Source organism: Vipera ursinii (genome assembly GCF_947247035.1).
Source record: "Vipera ursinii genome assembly, chromosome: 1".
Lineage (NCBI taxonomy): Eukaryota > Metazoa > Chordata > Lepidosauria > Squamata > Viperidae > Vipera > Vipera ursinii.
This window is the reverse complement of record NC_139512.1, coordinates 72,842,609-72,860,138: the sequence shown is the minus strand read 5'-3', so window position 1 is coordinate 72,860,138 and position 17,530 is coordinate 72,842,609. Positions and strand designations below refer to the sequence as shown.

Here is a 17,530-nt window from a genome sequence, read left to right as displayed (position 1 = left end):
TTCCTGCCCTTTTTCCGTAAAAAGAGTCTGAAAGGAAGAAGAAACGTCTGCTGCACACGCGGTGTTAGAGATCCCTGATGCAGAAATCCGGCCACGACCGCATCGGCCGGGATTCGCGCGTCACAACTCGGGGTAGCCCTCAAGCCGAAGAACCTTTGCGCAGCCGCACTCGCACCCTCCGTGGGACATGACAGAACAGGTACGAACAGGCACCGACGAAGGACTAAGCCTGGGGTAGGCAACCTCGGCTCTTTTATGACTCATGGACTTCAACTCCCAGAATTCCTGAGTCTGACTCAGGGAGTTGAAGTCCATGAGTCATAAAAGAGCCGAGGTTGCCTACCCCTGGACTAAGCCATTGTGCCTGGCCGAGGAATTCTGGGAGTTGAAGTCCTCAAGTCACAAAAGGGCCAAGTTGGAAGACCCCTGGAAAAGCGTGAGCTCCTACTTCGCCTGCCCGTTTGAATGACGGCGCCTGCCCAGACTTGTTGCCCCACGAAGCAATGGCGTATTTCCCTTCCAGTCCGCCCGTGACGTCACTGGCCTGTTAGATCACCTGATAAGTTGTTCAACATGGCTGCGGCCATCACGCTGGATGGCATCGGGAAGGAGGAGTTGCGCAGAAAATAGTAAAACTATTTTTTTCCCCAGGTGAGTCAGTCTGGAGGCGAGAACAGTTACCTCGTTTACAGGGCAGAGATTTGAGGGAACAAGGGAAACCTGAGAAGTCAAACACCGAGACCGAAGCGGGGACTTTCATATCTGGGAAAGTTTTGCAGAGGCTGCTGTCATCGAAGGAGACGGCGCGTCTATCAGCAAAACCAGACGGGCAGACCTTCCCCTGTTATTGCCTGCGTTTGCTGATGCAGACGGTGGCTTGCTTATGAGGGCGCGGCTTCGAAAAGTTTTCGAGGCGGTCAGCCTCCAGTGAGGCATTGCTTAATGTCCAGACTACTGTATAGTATTCCTCATTTGCCTAGGTATAGGATCACCCGATCTGATTGATCTGTGGGAGTCTGGACGACCACTAGATGGTGGCCAAGAGCTAGAGGAAAACAATTCCTTTGTGAGAGCTCAACAGTCTGCTAGAGTTTAGAGGACTTATTTCAGAGTACCTGTTGAAGAAGTGGAAATCATATGAATTGGATACTTTCAGACCTCAGGAAGCATAGATGCTTGGAAATTTTGATTTAGTGGAAACTTCTAGTTGCTATTTCTCATAGTTGCAAAAATAATATTGTAAACGTTGTTTGTACACCGTTTCCCAGCAGAATTAACGAAGTAGTTCTGCTGATTGAGAGGAGTAGTATGTAAAAAAGAATGGTTTTGCAATGTGTTAATGATTTGTGGTGCAGATTTTGGCAGAGTCACCTATGGTTTGGAAAGCTGGTAAATAAGTGGGAAATCAGTCAATAAAGAAACTTTTCTCCATCTTCCTGTAGCTGAGCTAGAAGAGAGAGAGAGAGAGTGGTGAATTTGGAATTTTAAATCAGAAAACAGTTATGTGGTTTTCTAGCTAGTTAAACTTTTGAGAAAGATTAAAGTTCTTTTTTTCCTTTTTCCAAAATCTTTTCATTTTAGGACATAAGAAACAGCTTTATATATATGTGTGTGTATAAATGAAATATATTTCAAAGTAGGAGCTGATGGATCGAGGTTTTGCCATTTGAAGCAGGAAAATGTATCCATTTGGTAAGGAGGAAGCAGCATCCCTTGAACGACTCTTCTGGTTCTTCTCTGAATGTGTGCAAAGGGGAGACTGGGAACTTGCACGGGCCTGTGTCCCTCAGTTACAGCAGTTGCAGGATGATGGTTCTGAAAAGGTTGAAAAAATCCTTCATGCCCTAATAATCTGCCCTTCCCATTTAAGGTAAGTTATATTCAATCACAAATGGATGAAAGTAGAGATTTCGTCATTTATAACGTTAAACAATGCAATCCTGTACATGCATATGGGCAAGTAATTCTTAATTGTTTTCAGTATAATTGCCTACCTTGCAGGTAGATTTATAATGTACTACAGCCTGAAATTATTTTTCATGTTCCATGTGGGCCAGCTAAAATTTATTTTGAGTTTAATGTACACATTGTGGTTAAAGGCAGAATGAACAATCTTTCTGATGCTTAAAGTAATGTGAAATATTTTTCAAGAATCAAACTACAGAGTTTTAAATCTGCTTGTGTTAACATACTGATATTCACAAAATTTGAATACTACTGCGTGTTAGCAGTTAAATGGTTTATTACATTTTTAGAGTATATAAAATTGGTGATCTATTGGAACACGTAGGGAAATCATTTTCCTGTTGGTTACTCTGGGAAAAATATTTTCCGTTATTCTTGAAATTAAATTGGATTATTTGCTACAGATTATGTAAAAGTGTAGTTATGGCAGATGGAAGAAGTCCACGTGACTGGTGTCATAGAAAGTCACAGGAATTGTTGTGATTCAGGGTCAGCCTGTGGGTTCGGCAGTTGGGTCGGACGACTCAGAGGAGGAGGACAGTGGCGTAGCGTGGGGGGTGCAGGGGGGGCCGGCCGCACCGGGCACAACATCTGGGGGGGCGCGCTCGCACTGAGCTGCTCAGGGAGCCCCAAGGGCTGCACAGAGTTGGCTTGGCTCCGCTCTCGAGCTGCTCTTTCTTGCAAAGCGAAATGAGTCCGGCAGGTGAGATGGGCGGCCACATAAACTGAATAAAATAAATAGAAGCGGCCAACTCTCCGCCCAGGCTCAGGCCAACCGCAAGCGCCCCGCAGGCGCCCTGGCAGGTTTGGCCGAGCGAAGACGGACCCGCTGGCCGGCCGGCCTAGCTTCGTGCGCATGCGTGGCTTTATTTAGCGGGGCTCACATGCGAGCTTGAATGCAGCGGCTCTTGCAGGTCGGAGCCCCGCCCAGCCGCCCTCGAGAGGGACCCGGAAGCATCCCGCATGTGCGCAACTCTTCTTGGAAAGTCTACGCCGCTGCGGGGCGCGTCTTTTCAGCAGTGCCGTGACGTCACCGCCCGCCCGCCCCTCTATTTCCGCTTCCGGTTGCCTTGCCCCGGGTGTTGACAACCCACGCTACGCCACTGGAGGAGGAGGAGGGGGGTGTTGAAGAGCTTGCTGAGGGGGTTGGACAGCTTGATGAGAGCCCTCAGCCAGGCCCCTCTCACTTGGTCACGACGCAGACCCAGCTGTGTGAGCCTGACAGCGTGGATGAAGATGACCCACAGCTGGCCCTGTTCAAGGACGCCCGACGCAGGAGGCAGTCAATCAGGAGTAAACAGAGGAAGGCAATGGGGCTCCTCGGAAGGAGGCAGAGAGAAGCCACACCCTGAACTGTATAAAAGGGGGAATGCGTGGGAGGGCTGGTTTGCTGAAGGCAACCGCTTGAAAAGCTCTTGTTTCTTGGTTTGTGTCTTGTTCTATTTGTTTTGTATCAATAAATTTGGCAGGCGTAATTCCAGCCTCTTGCCTTCTTGTAAAAGGGGTTGTCCCTGCTTTTTCTGCAGGGCCGGTAGCAGGCTGGTACAGAACAGGAATGGGGTTACAGTATGTACATATTTAGCTTGAGGTGACATTTTGAGAATTATAGTTTTCTGTTTAAAACATGATTAAGAGTATTTTTTTAAAAAAGTGAACATGTAGTATGTAAATGTATTTTTGATTACATATTATGTTTGTAGGAATGAATCAAAGCACAGTCCTCAAAAACTTGCTTGGTTTTGGCTCCTTGTATTGCAGGAATGGCTATCACACAAACAGGTAAAGAAAAACATTTTAGTCTTATGTAGAAAAATACTATGTCTAGTGCAGAGAGAAATTTTGCAGTATTAATGAAATATAGGAATCATCACTGGAGTAATTACAAGAAGTTTTAAGACTTTCAGTTACTCTAAGTAAAATAAGTCAACTAAACTAGTGCTGGTTAGGAAGAGGTTTGGGAAATAATTCTGAACAATGCAAAGGAAAATGGATTGAGATTAAATAGGCATATTGCATTCTTACTTAAATTGCTTCAATAGAATTTTTTTTTCTTTTTTAAAAAAAGGTCAAAATAGTTCAGGTATTAAACCCAGAAAACTAAAAAAATGGGTTGAAAAAAATTCAGCTGTAGTTTAGTGTTGTGGTTAAGGCATCAGGTTAGTAACTGGGAAACCATGAGCCCTCTAATAATGCAATTATTATATCTCACTATACTCCTGTAATGTAATTTTCATAATAGGATATGCCCCTGAATTCTTGCTAAGGTAGTCATATTTTTAAATTCTCCTGTGCATTGAAAATCAATCTAACCTGTAATTCCTGACTGTAAAGCTGCCATTACAGATTCACTTCTTGGCTTAATGAGAAATTTAGCAGTTGTAGTAAGTTAATTAAATAATCTGGGAGTAGCAAAAATAATTTCCCCTAACAACTGTATATGCATAGCTAAAATAAGTGGAATCCTTGAATCTGAGCCAAACGTGGGTTCATACATACCAGTAAATAGCTGAGGGAGCAATAGCAAATAAAACTGCAGTCCATTTGTTTGGGGAAATATCACAGTAAATGGGTATTGATAGGTGTTGTTAAGCACCTGAAAGTATATATCACAAAGTATGTAGCAATTCTTATTTGTACTTGCTATTTTTTTCTTACATTTTCTTATCTGTTCTTTAATAATTCTAGAAAGCTGTCCCAGTAGCTCTCCAAAGAGAAACTGAATTCTTGCTTCTCCTAGAAGAACTGGAAAAGGATGTCCCATTTGTTGTTCTAAAGGTGTGGTTCCTTATTAAGGATAACAGGTTGCTTCCAGTGCAGACATGTCTAAACACAGTATTTATTGCATATAGGTTGGATGTGAAGTCAGAATGCTAATATAAGAAAATGAACCTTGCTGGATAGACAAGAGTGCTAATTCATTCATTGTGATACTTGTAAATGACCAACCAAGGAAGCTTTCTACTGTAGAATATGAGGATATCAGGATCCTCCCATACATTTCTTTGAGGATCCATTGTTGAGAAACACAATGCCTCCGATGCAGGAAGAAATTATTGCCACCACGCGTATCACCAGCAACTGATAATTCCCTAGATTTATCTCAATGTTTTGAACTGTTAGATAACATTATATCATGTGGTAGTGACTCCTAGACCTTGATTGCACAGTGTCAGTAAGTAGTTTCTTTGATCTGTTATGAATCTACCACATTCCAGTTCAATCACAGTTATAGTTAGTATTTTGAGAGAGGAAAGGAAATGTCTTTCTTTCCATATTATTGCTGTTGCATGTAACATTACACGTCCAACGATAACCTATTAAACATCTTTATATATGTCATATGCATTCCAAATATAAGACTTTTCCATAGGGAAGTTGTTTTAGCCTTTTGAGCACTTTGATTGCCTTTTCCATATATTTACTTTTAGTAGTTTTTCTTTCAAAGTGCAGTGATTGCAGTTTCCAAATGCTGCTGCACAATGGAATTGTATAAAGACATCATTATATCGGCAGTTCTATTTTTTTGTTCCTTTTCTAATAATCTTCAACATAACATTTGTCTTTTTCAACAGCAGTTCTATGCCAAAGTTTTAATTTGAAAGATCAGTCAACACCAGCTCACACCTCCACTGTTATATACGCAAAATCAGAAGTTTTGTTCAGTTTCAGCAAGTGCTGAATATAATATTAGTCTTGTGTGCATGAAGGCTACATGAGATAGGCCGTGAAATAACTGCTTTTACAATCAGGATTTAGTGGCCTGATTATTGACTGGTTACTTAGATCATTAAGAGAGGCCTTTTTGAATAGCCTCTCGCAGTCAGAAGATTACATCCTTGGATTTTTTTCTGTGTCCTTTCCAGATTATAGAATACTCTCTCCAGGGAAATGTTTTGACAACCACTGTTCTTATACTCAGGAAAATAGCAAACCCTACCTTTTTTATTAAGTATTTAACTGAATTATTTTAGTATGACTAATTTGTAATTGTACCTCTGATTTTAATGGTTTTTTATTTTTTTATGAATCATTTGTATTTTTAATTAATGCAAGCCAGCTTAAACTTTTTGTAGACAGAAAAATGAGATTAAAATTAATAAATAATAGGAATAAATAGGTGCTGAGGTGACAGCTTCTAGAATGTGTGAATCAGGAACGGATATTCCCTAAATGTGGAATTTGGCTCCTTTCACCTTTGGTTTCACTGAGTTTTCATAGCAGATAATGCAAAAAACAAATGATACATCCTTCTCAATGCAACACTTACATGTCCTCATTGTAAGTATGTTTTCCCTTTCAAGTTACATGCTTCAGCTCAGCACCCGGTGTTACCAAGTTGGGATGTCATATAGCTACTTAATTACTTGTTAAGATTTACATCCTACCTTTCCTTGTGATTCAGTTTGGTTTCCTCATAACAACACTATAAGGTAAATTGATCTGTGGGAATGTGACAAGCCTGAACTAGATGAGCGGCTATGGCTGAGGGAAAAAGCCAGTTTTGTGTAGTGATTAAGGCATCAGACTACAAACCACCAAACTGAATTCTAGTCCTACTTTAGGCACTAAGCCAGCTAGCTTACCTTGGACCAGACCCTCTCTCTTAGCCCTAGGAAGAAGGCAATAGCAAGCCACTCCCTAGAACATATGTTAAGAAAACTTGTCCAGGCAGTCACCATAAATCAACACTCACCTGAAGGCACATTATTAACATCATCATGGATGAGGGTAGACCTGAGACTGCTGAGCTTGCGGAAAGTTGAAGACTAGGAAGTCTTAAGAATAAGGCAGTCTTCATTATGTGGATCTTCTTAATCATCCCTCCCCCACTGCGATCCTTCTTATACTGCAAAACTATTAGGATTGTAGAAAATGGGAACTAATACTTCAGTCTGGTCCAGCGATGACAGTGACGCCACTTCCTTCTGGGTGCTTGTTTGATACCCAATTATTTATCCCTACATCTAATAGTTACATGGCAAGGGCTTTTTCTTGTTTCTACTGAGCAAATGCATTTGACCATTAACGTTTATTTGATATATTTTTCATATCTAATATATTTATGGAAGAGAATGTTCTTAGCTAGCTATTTTTCCCCCCTTTAGGAACTTTATGAAGCATTTGAAGACAACCATTTGTTGCATAGGAAACAAAGAGATGGATCAGTACAGAAATTTGGTGCGGAGGTGATGTCTGCTCTTCAAAAAATGCTGTTGCAGGCTCCCCGGAAATTGCAAGCCATATTGGAACTTCTTCAGCGTGATCCTGTGGAATGTAGTTCTTCAGTAATACAAAGTGGCTTGCCACAGAGTGTTTTTGTTGGCTTTCTTTGGGATTCACTCAGATGTTTGAAACGTCTTCAGCTAAATCCAGAATTACTGGAGAGAGAGGGGAATAAAGTTGCAGATGAAATCTATAACGCCCTGAGTATGTTGAATTTGAAGGTGGACAATCAGACGAGAGAGCTGAGGCTCCTCTGCAGAGAACTTCTGGATGCCTGTTGGGTTGAGAAGAGCCCTCTTAGAGAGGAGAGACTACTCAGCTGCATGTTACGAAAAGACAGCCATGCCTTGCTTAGTCTCTTTGGCAGTGTATTTATTGAGAAGATGAAAGAGAAACTGTTGAGTCAAAAGTCACCAGGCAAAGGTTGGTTTGGTTGTATGGTCTGAGTTCTAACTGCACATTGTGGCCAAGGGGCATCATCCAGCCCTCGCCAGGATTCTGTGTGGTCCCCACTCCTCTAGATCATCTGAAGTGATGCTGAAAGACTGAAGATTCTGCAGCAGTTATTGGAACATTAGAGGCCACCATTCACTGAGCAGGTGGAGGGCTGCATGACAGGAAGGGTTTGATGATGTCACAGGGAAATCTGGAGCTTTTCACCTATTTTTGGGAGGGGGAGGGGTGGAATTAAAGATAGAATAGACAGGAAGTCATTTCATTTTTCTATGCTATTCCCCTCCCGCCCAAAAAACCCCCACTCAAAATCGTGTCTCTTAAGTTTGGGGGCAAAATAGCTGAATTTGTATAACACAACTTTGAACTGGTTTGAGATTGTTTTAGATTAGAAATTGATGCACTCTACTCCAAGAATTTATTCACATCCATTCTTATTTTAGTAAGAACCCCCCCCTCCCAAAAAATTTGCAATAATAAAAATTGGCCGTTTTGTTCCTGAATTTCAAGAGTGTGCTGAGGGGAATTTTATGAAATCTGTGGGTGTCTATACCTGACAGAATAATTTGAAGGGGACTAAACTCTGGTCATTAGGCTGACTAAGAAGGGCATATCATTTAGATCAGCTGAATAAACCAGTTGCTGATCTAACGAAGCATAATGCATAAGGATGGTTTCAGCCATTTATTCATAGTTAAAACTTACATGTGGAATAAGCCACAGATCTTTAATATCTTTGTCACTAGCATAGTTGATTAACAATACAGAACTGAACGTAGTATGAAAAGAACAGCTGCTCTTCTTATCCCTGCCTCTTGTGTAGTATCTTATGTCATTGTAAGCACCAGGGCTTTAAAAAAAAATTCCTTTCACTGCTAGTATAAGTCTCTGTATCTTGGCTATATGTGAAACTAATTATTATACTTCTGAATATTTCAGGTACACCTGAACATCCGGATGCTGAACGGGCAGTGATGGCATTGTTCTTGGATCATGAGCAGGCTTATTCTTGGAAAGCTGCTTATTTCTACTATCTCAGCAGCCACAAGCACTTTTTGGAACAAATTCTGGTAAATTCATAATGAAATGTAAGAAATGTCAAATATGTTAATTGTGTAAATAGTACTATTTTAGAACTAAACCTGGCTCAAGATATTTTCCTGCCAGAAACAAAAAAGCAAGATGGTGCACTTAATTCTACTTTTAGGAACCAGTGGAACTCATCCTTTTTTAAGACTAGAAATGAGTCAGCGTCCTCCCATGTTCGCTGTTTGGCATGGTCCAGACTGGAAAAAGAACAGTCTGGAGTTCTCTGCCATAAATTATTCCAGAACGGATAAATCTTGCACAGCCCTAAGGTGGCTACTCATGGACTCTGCTCCATACAAGTAGATACATGGGTTTTTTCCATAATCTCCTGTACTCCTGTAGTCGTTTCAAAACTGCTCTAGAGTATGCTTTCTGTGGATTATATTCATTCAGAATGTTACAGTGTTTTCCACGAGACTCATCTTTAGATCTTCCATTATTATCCATCAATGGAAAAATAACATGAAGTTCTCTCCAACCTCCATTTTTTATGTTCTCATGCACATTCTTGCAGGTAACACCAATGTATACATTATGAATAAAAGAGCTCAATTGTATATCAGAATGTATGAATTTAATTTTTATCAGCAGGAATTTTCTGGCATATTAGACCTATACTTTCACCTTACAGCCACACTTCCAGCAGAATAAAGAAATCATTTCTCCCCCCCCCCCCATAGATTACGGCATTAACTTTACTGAAAAGGGAAGACTTCTCAAGCCTCAGCAGATTACTGAAACAGGAATTCAGCTACCTCAGCCGCCTCCTGATATTGCTTGGTTGGACTCAGTGTGGCAGCTTAGAATCGGCAAAGATGCTGCTGCAGACCCTACACAAATCTCAGGCAAGTCAGACATTCCTGCCCATGGGAGGGAAGCACCCTTTGATCTTTTGACCCTAGTTTGTTTCTCAAAAGAGAAGTCGAGAGAGCGGGCTCATTTACTTGTTTTTGAAGCAAGGGCTAAAGATGATGCTTTCCCCCCCCATCCCCCCTTTGTTTTTAACAGGGTTTCTACAATGACTCTGTATTAAAAGACTTCTGTGATGGGTTGTGTGCCCAGGTGGAGGTTCTTGAGTGGTGCATACAGCAGAACAGGTAACAAAGCATGAGAACATTTGGCTTAATTTTTTTGGTGAAAGGTCTCTCTCCCCCTCCCAGTTAAACCTATTTGTGTTGAAGTATATAATGTGCGTGCTTGGCCTCTGGCTGTAGCTGTGAATGGAAAGGGTTGGTAGCTGTCTCTGGGTATGGTTGCAACCTTTACAATTCTCATCTATATTTTTTACTAGTGTGTGTGTGTGTGTGCGTTTGTGTGTGTGTGCGTTTGTGTGTGTGTGTGTGTGTATAAAAGGTAAAGGTTCCCCCGCACATGTGTGCTAGTCGTTTCCAACTCTAGAGGCCGGTGCTTATCTCCGTTTCAAAGCCGAAGAGCCAGTGCTTGTCCAAGGCCGTCTCCGTGGTCATGTGGCCGACATGTCTACACGCCAAAGGCGCACGGAACGCTGTTACCTTCCCACCATAGTGGTCCCTATTTTTCTACTTGCATTTTTACGTGCTTTCGAACTGCTAGGTTGGCAGAAGCTGGGACGAGCAACAGGCGCTCACTCTGCCACACGGCACTCGGGATTCGACCCGCCAAACTGCCGACCATCTGATCGACAAGCTCAGCATCCTAACCCACTGAGCCACCGCGTCCCTTGTGTGTGTGTGTGTGCGCGCATGTGTGTGTGCACGTGTGTGTGTGTGTGTGTGTGTGTGTGTGTGTGTAAAGTATAAAATCTTCGAACACTGGGATGGATAAAAACAGCCGTTTATTGTTAAAAAAACCCATAAAGAACAATAAAAGCAACCGTTTAAAACATATCTACCTAATCTAAGCTTTCACTGGTCCTCTGCCAGCGTCATCAGAGAAAGCATCTGTCTGTCTTTGTCACTAAATTTATTTGCATTCTACTTGTTGCTTAAATTGTTGTTTGATACTAAGGGCTAAAAAAAATACTATGCAGACTAACTTAAATCAACTCTGGGAATGTTGTGTATCTTTATCTAGAAAAAAACCCAGAGGTGAAACCAGCATTTGCTGATATGCAAATTATGTTTACTTTCTTTTTCAGTAATTGCATCCCGGAGAAGGTTCTTCTGCAGCACCTTCACAGTTTGGAGTGCCATTCTTCCCTCTACCTTCTGTACCAACTTACAGACCTCTTGGCCTTGAGTGAGGAAGCAGTAATTGAACTTTTCCAGAAAACTCCAGCTAAGTACAGAGAAGTTCAAGGTAACATATATAATTGTAAATTGTAATGCAGTTGGCCTAAATTTCTTCTTTATTGCCTAAATCTTTAGTCCTGCTTCCCTTGTTTTAATGTTGTATTGCTCATCTTGACCTTGCTATGGCTCTTTTGAGACCTTCTTGAATTTGGAAACTGCCAGGAAACACACTAGCTTTGGCTGGTGAGGGATGGTGGAAGATGAAACGTGGACTTTCCCACTTTGAGATCAATACCATTTCTCCTGTTTCATGGAAGAAAACCAAAGGAATCTCTGGTCTTGGAGATGAAGGACCAATGGCTGTAGGATTTTGTCTTAAAACGATTAACTTATTAGTGATCAGCTGTTGAGTCTTAAAAATCATGCATGCCGACATTAACTAATGGCTAATTTTTATGTGTTCTCTTTTAGATTCAGCAGTGATGCCAGATGTTCGCCTTTTGAGTCAACAACACAATCTTACTCTTTACCAGGCATTTTGTGCCATGAAGTATGCCACCTATGCATTGTGTGTCAAAGCACACAGAGGTTCAAATTGCAGAGACTGTGCAAACTACTTTGTCACTGAGCTCCCCAATGAACCTCTGGAGCGGAATGAATTTCCCAGTCAACCTCTCTATCCAGGTCTTGTAGAACCTGTAACTAAATTTTGTGCTGCTTTTTATTCACTCTGCCGTTAGTGCTTTTTGAAGTGAACTTTTTTGTTTTGAATGGCTTTGTTCAGAATTTGATTCAGTGAGAACTCAGGCGCAGTCATTGCAAATGTTATCTACGGTATTGTTCTAGTGTCGCAGCACATTTTGATGATAATATTGGATAGCAATAGCACATAGACTTATATAGCACTTCATAGTGCTTTACAGCCCTCTCCGAGCGGTTTATAGTGTCAGCATATTGCCTCTAACAAGCTGGGTCCTCATTTTACCGACCTTGGAAGGATGGAAGGCTGAGTCAACCTTGAGCTGCTCAGAATCGAACTCCTGGCAGTGAAGAGTGAGCCTGCAATATTTCATTCTAACCAGTGTGCCGCCACCACAGCTCCCTTGTACACGGATATTGCTTTCCTTTATTCAACTGACGTATTGGTGGGGTGTGCAAAGTTTTAGGGAACGGCTCTAGCTTATAGAATTAGAGGATAACCACATTCTGCATCATGGGCTCTCCTGCCTTGTGGCGTTCTCTATCTGGGTGATACTATTTAGCCCAACTTTCCCCAACCTGATGCACACTAAGTGTGTTCAAATGGCAAATTGTAGATTCCCAATCTTTAATCGATTATAAATCTCTATTTTAAAAAAATATGGGCATTTCTATAAAAAGGTCCAACATTAAGTACTTAAAGTTTAGAAGAGACCTCTGCTTTGCAGAAAATAAAGTTTATAAGTACAGTAGAAGAATCAGACACTTAGGGCTGAGATTCCCCTGAATTTTAGAATATTCTCCATTATATGGAGCTCAGTTTCTCCCTCTACCGCTATGGCCCAGCTCTCAGCCTTGGGATGACTATCTCCGCTTCCAGGATCCCCAGGCTGTAGAATTTCTCTTATACAAGATGGAAGTGAAGAAATGGGTGTAATGTTTGTTAATCACAGAGAAGTACATTATGGGAAAGTCAACCAAATTTATTTTTTTTAACGACATTTCAGCTATTCTCAAACAGTTATTGATTGGAGAAAAATTCTGAATCTGTTCACGTAATTGTTTTGCCTTCACAGAAACAGATTATGCGAGTCTCTTTCCTCACTATCTCTCCAAGTGTCAGAATTATTTAAGAAGCATACCTGCTCCTCTAATGTTGGAACTCCTGGAAAATATATTCTCTTTGCTCTTCGTTTCTTCGAATGATCTCTATGGTGATTGTCTACAAGAAGATAATGCAGAAGATGCTGGCTTCAGGAAAAAAAGCCATTTGGGCAAGAGAGCAGAGCGTTGTACTAGCCAAGATTCATCCACCTCACCAAGTCCTCAGCACTCTGTCAGTCCTGAAATGAGAGCCCATGTGCCCACTTGCTCTGCACACCAGGAGTACAAAAGCAGCCAAACGTTGCTCAATTTGGAATCAAAAAACAGAAATTGTGATTCCTTTGGGCTGAGCTATTTGGATTTGAAACACTTCACTAGTAATATCTCTGGATTTCTGGTAGATGAGGAAGCATTGGAAATATTCCTCCAAATGCTCATGGAGCATTTGAAAGAAATTGAGGATTCTTTTGTGTGGGATTCAAGACACATCCCTACGTTGGAACTGGCTCTGCTAGATAGCTTGAATTTATCTGTAAATAGGGAGAGCTTTAACATCCGTGTGCAGCAGTTCTCCAAGTACCTTTCTGAAGCTCGGTGGCGGCACAGAATAGTGCTCAGCAACAAAAACAAAGGTAAGAATTATTAAGAGATTTCACTCTTTAAACTATCAAAAAAAGGACAGGTGCTTCTATTGGTGACAGCTTAAAAAGAAGTAATTTGATATCCTACTGTGGAAAAGGTCAAGAAATAGATGTATGTACAGGTGAACCTACAAAATATAATTGCTTTGGAAAAGGAACAGGGAGAAGATACAACAGTGTGACGTATTTCTATTTTATTACAAAAGGTTATCTCTCCTATCTGGGCCTCTAAACATAGTGTATGATGTACCCCAAGTATTGGGGCTGATGTGTTACAATAGTTCATTTTGTCTTCCCCAAGCACCCCTGAGAGAAATACATTTGAATGTGACAAAGTTTTAGAAGTTCTCTGAAAAGAAGACAGCAGTAGATCAGGATGCATTCCTTGGTGCATTCCTGGTTATGATGAGCTTTGATTCTTCCGGCTAAGATGAATCACACGATGCAGCCATATTTCTGCCTTAAACAAAGAAGCTGTAAGGAAAGTTACCCAAATAGAGATAGAGCAGAAGTCTCAGTATTTGCAACTCTTTTGATCTAAAGGACTTGTTCTGGAGCTTGTGACTGAAGGTATTATTTTATATTCCTCTTGTTTTAGTAATCATTTCTCAATTTCAAGCATCCTTCCTTTTCCTTTTCTTAGCTTATATGCCATGCATTCCCACTGGTTTCTTTCACAATATCCTTTCAGAAATATATGGCACTGTTTAAGGTAATTTTATTAAGAATTCTAATTGCATCAATAACAACTAATACAAGCAAAAAAGAAAAGAACAGAACAGAAAGAAAAAAGAAGGTACGGAAAACAAAGAAAAAAAGAAAAAAGAAATTGAAGAGAAATTGAAGAAATTGAAGAACAAGAAAAAATAAGAATATAGTAAAGAAAAAGAAAAATATATAACACGATTTTCCACGTTCATCCCAAGTATGAACAATTTTAGTAACTTATCACATGTTCCTAAAATATTTATTATTTATTTAACAGCATATCTATCTTAGCCTTGATCAAATAAATCAATTTTACATCCCTTCCTTCTATTTCTAGAAAACTAGATCTTTAGTCCCTTCAAATAATGTCATAAAACCTGGGTTCTTTTCGTTGTTTTTTTCTTTGTCCCTTCTCAGAAAATGCTTTAAAACTTGTAACAAGCCTCTTGTAATCCCAGCATAGGAAAATTATCCAGGTCACTCTCTTGGTTCTATGTAGATCCCTTTTAATTATTAAGATATTAGCCTGCTTTTTTATGACCAATGTAACATCTTTTTCCATGCCATTCTTATAGCCCATCACTTTTAAATCTGTTTTCAATTTAGTCTCAATCTTGTCAGGTACAACTTGTTCCTCTTCCATAGCATTTTTTAGATAGAATCTGTCTATAGAAACAGACGACTCTAAACCAGCCAGACACCCCTATGTTGTCCTCTTAGAAAGCAACTGCCAGGAGCACTTGTGGGCAAACTCAAGTCCTTTCTTTGTCCAGAAAGAATTTATTGAAGAACCAGTTTAATTGCCAGCTGTCTTTGGCTCTGCTTTTCATGGAGCCATCTTCAATTTGCTATTTCTTCCCTGAAAGTCCCCAGAAACATATGGAATTCTGAAAAACAAATCTAATTTGCCCTCAAAAATGAAATGGGGAGTTTGCCTAGTGTAGTTTAACTTTGAACAACTTCATTCCCTAACCTTAACCTTGGTGTAAAAGGATATTATAGACATTAAACTTATGATAGCATGTTCATACCTTTTTTTGTTTTACTTTCATCTAACATATTTGTGATAAAGTGACAATTATACCACAACTTAATGGTGTTTTTGCAGGTAGTCATCGTGGTCCAACTAGAATAAACTATAATTTAACCAAAGCATCCTTCTTGAAAAAGGATACTCAGTCTCAAAGACAAAAGCCAGGTAAAGTGGTAGAAATAGCTAAGAGTCTTATATTACTTGTCACAGATGTATTGCTGCTTCTGCTAATCAGAACCTCACGGTTCTATGAGATTCTGATCACTTATCTATTCTATATCTCTGTAGTGAATGAAGATGGCCTTGGAGGACAGAGGGAAGACCCGCTACCAATGCCATGATCAGATAAATGACACTTGTGCCCAGGCCAAGAAAATGGTTTCTGAAAACACCTCAGATAGTCCTCCTCTCCAATTCTCATGAAGATAAAAGAGGGAGCCAACTAGACACACCCTGGAGACCTAAAGCTTTTGTTAGAGCTACTTTTATTAGAACAATCATAATAAAAGGATGTTGCAAGCCTCAGTGTGCTACCTTGCCTCCCCTTTTTAACTTCATAGGAATGGAGGGAGGGGACCTGTCCTTCTATCTTTCAAGACCCTATTCTTTATTCACTACAATATCATGTGACCCATGCCGGCTCATAATTGCAATCTTAAATTGGGGGTATCTAAGAAAAATTATACTGTATTCAGTATTAACTATAGACTTAGGTGCAAAGGCAAATAAAATTAAAAAAAAGAAGCGGATGCTTCCGAATAGACTCCATGGATCTAAAATCTTGGGATCTCCTATCTCTCTAGCTCAACAAAAGATTCTGATTAATCTAAACATCCAGAATAACTGGGTTGGAAACACTGTTCAGCAGTGCTTAAGAAGGAGCTTGCTTTGTCCAGGACAATCAAGTTGGGTTTACTGCAGCTGAATTTTAAAGTGAATTTTCTTCTTAGAAATAAGAAAATTGCCACTTAGTTCTGCAGTGGTTAAAGAACAGGGTGGGAACTAGTCATGATCCTATGTGTATATTAGACGTGGTCATAAGAAATTACATCTTATAGAGAGTATCAGGGAGAACAAAGTCCTCCAAATATAAGCTAAGCTGTTGCTGTAAAACATTTTCTTTCAGGGCAGACTATTTTAAATGTTCTTTCTGCTGTGTTGTATCCTGTATTTGCATAATCTGGAGACCAGTACTAGATATTTTTAGCAGGGACACGGTGGCTCAGTGGATTAGGACGCTGAGCTTGTCGATCAGAAGGTCGGCAGTTTGGCGGGTTGAATCCCGAGTGCCGCGTAACAGAGTGAGCGCCTGTTACTCGTCCCAGCTTCTGCCAACCTAGCAGTTTGAAAGCATGTAAAAATGCAAGTAGAAAAATAGGGACCACTACGGTGGGAAGGTAACAGCGTTCCGTGCGCCTTTGGCGTCTAGTCATGCCAGCCACATGACCACGGAGACGTCCTCGGACAAGCGCTGGCTCTTCGGCTTTGAAACGGAGATGAGCGGGGGAACCTTTACCTTTACTTACTAGATATTTTGGGCAGTGGCTGTGCTGTCTTGAAGTTAATATATGAGCCCAGTAAGTAAAATAATTTAATAAATTGTACTCTGTGTATGAATTCGCTAAGCCAGCCCAAGGTAATAATGTAAGAGTTTCTCTAGACTGGATAACCTTTAGTTTTAGCACTGATATCTCAGTTAGTCTGTGGATGCTGTAATGAAAGTAAAGTGATATGTTTCACTCGACTTTTTCTTTTTCCTGCTTCAGAACACAAAAGAACCTCAAACCCATCCCTGGAGAGCTCCAGCAGTGAATTAAGTATCACCAGCACATCAGGTATGGAAGAGCTTTCTTGGTCATGGAACCCCCATCTGGCTTCTGTCTCAGGGATGCTTACCTAAGACAGCTTGTAAAATCTTTAAATGTGTTTTTACGAAATACTTCATGTTTACTCAGTAAAGCAACCCATTCATTTGCAAAATTTGTGCAGTTGCTTTGAAAGGTGCAGTTGCTGGGAAGAAAGCAAAACCGAGCGGATTGTGTGTGCCGATCCATGTGGAAATAGCCCAGGGTGGCTTGCAGCGCAGGTGTACAAGCCCTGCAAACAAGCTGGCATTAAACTGTTCAAAGAGATGCTTTACACATGCTCTTTTCTTTCAGAGGCTTTGCCTTTTCTCTTGCATAAAGCTAGTCCTCGACTTACGACCACAGCTTCTATTTATTTATTTATTTATTTATTTATTTAATTTATATACCGCCCTTCTCTCAAGAGACTCAGGGCGGTTAACAGGGCAATACGTAAAAGACAAGTACAAAAGTTAAAATTGTTAAAACATGATTAAACAATGCCCATAGTACAAATAGTACAAATTTAAAATTAAAGTCATAATAACAAACCCACCCCAT

At 40.6% G+C, this 17,530-nt stretch overlaps 1 protein-coding gene across 4 annotated transcripts in view; it reads left to right on the top strand.

The window, feature by feature from the left end:
• The first annotated feature begins 580 nt into the window (after positions 1-580).
• The window catches only part of ZFYVE26 (zinc finger FYVE-type containing 26), a 51,200-nt gene continuing 34,250 nt past the window's right edge, over positions 581-17,530 (top strand). For 2 of the 4 annotated variants that reach the window (XM_083348840.1, XM_083348837.1), the window contains exons 1-13: positions 581-651; positions 1,582-1,870; positions 3,666-3,744; positions 4,651-4,740; positions 7,071-7,611; positions 8,581-8,711; positions 9,411-9,575; positions 9,739-9,827; positions 10,847-11,007; positions 11,412-11,624; positions 12,716-13,375; positions 15,201-15,290; positions 16,892-16,960. In XM_083348840.1, coding sequence (XP_083204966.1) covers positions 1,680-1,870; positions 3,666-3,744; positions 4,651-4,740; positions 7,071-7,611; positions 8,581-8,711; positions 9,411-9,575; positions 9,739-9,827; positions 10,847-11,007; positions 11,412-11,624; positions 12,716-13,375; positions 15,201-15,290; positions 16,892-16,960 — 2,479 coding nt within the window. In that variant the 5' untranslated portion in view covers positions 581-651; positions 1,582-1,679. Of the gene's footprint in view, positions 652-1,405; positions 1,871-3,665; positions 3,745-4,650; positions 4,741-7,070; positions 7,612-8,580; positions 8,712-9,410; positions 9,576-9,738; positions 9,828-10,846; positions 11,008-11,411; positions 11,625-12,715; positions 13,376-15,200; positions 15,291-16,891; positions 16,961-17,530 lie in introns of those variants that run through there. The other 2 variants (XM_083348839.1, XM_083348838.1) reach the window with 2 other exon arrangements.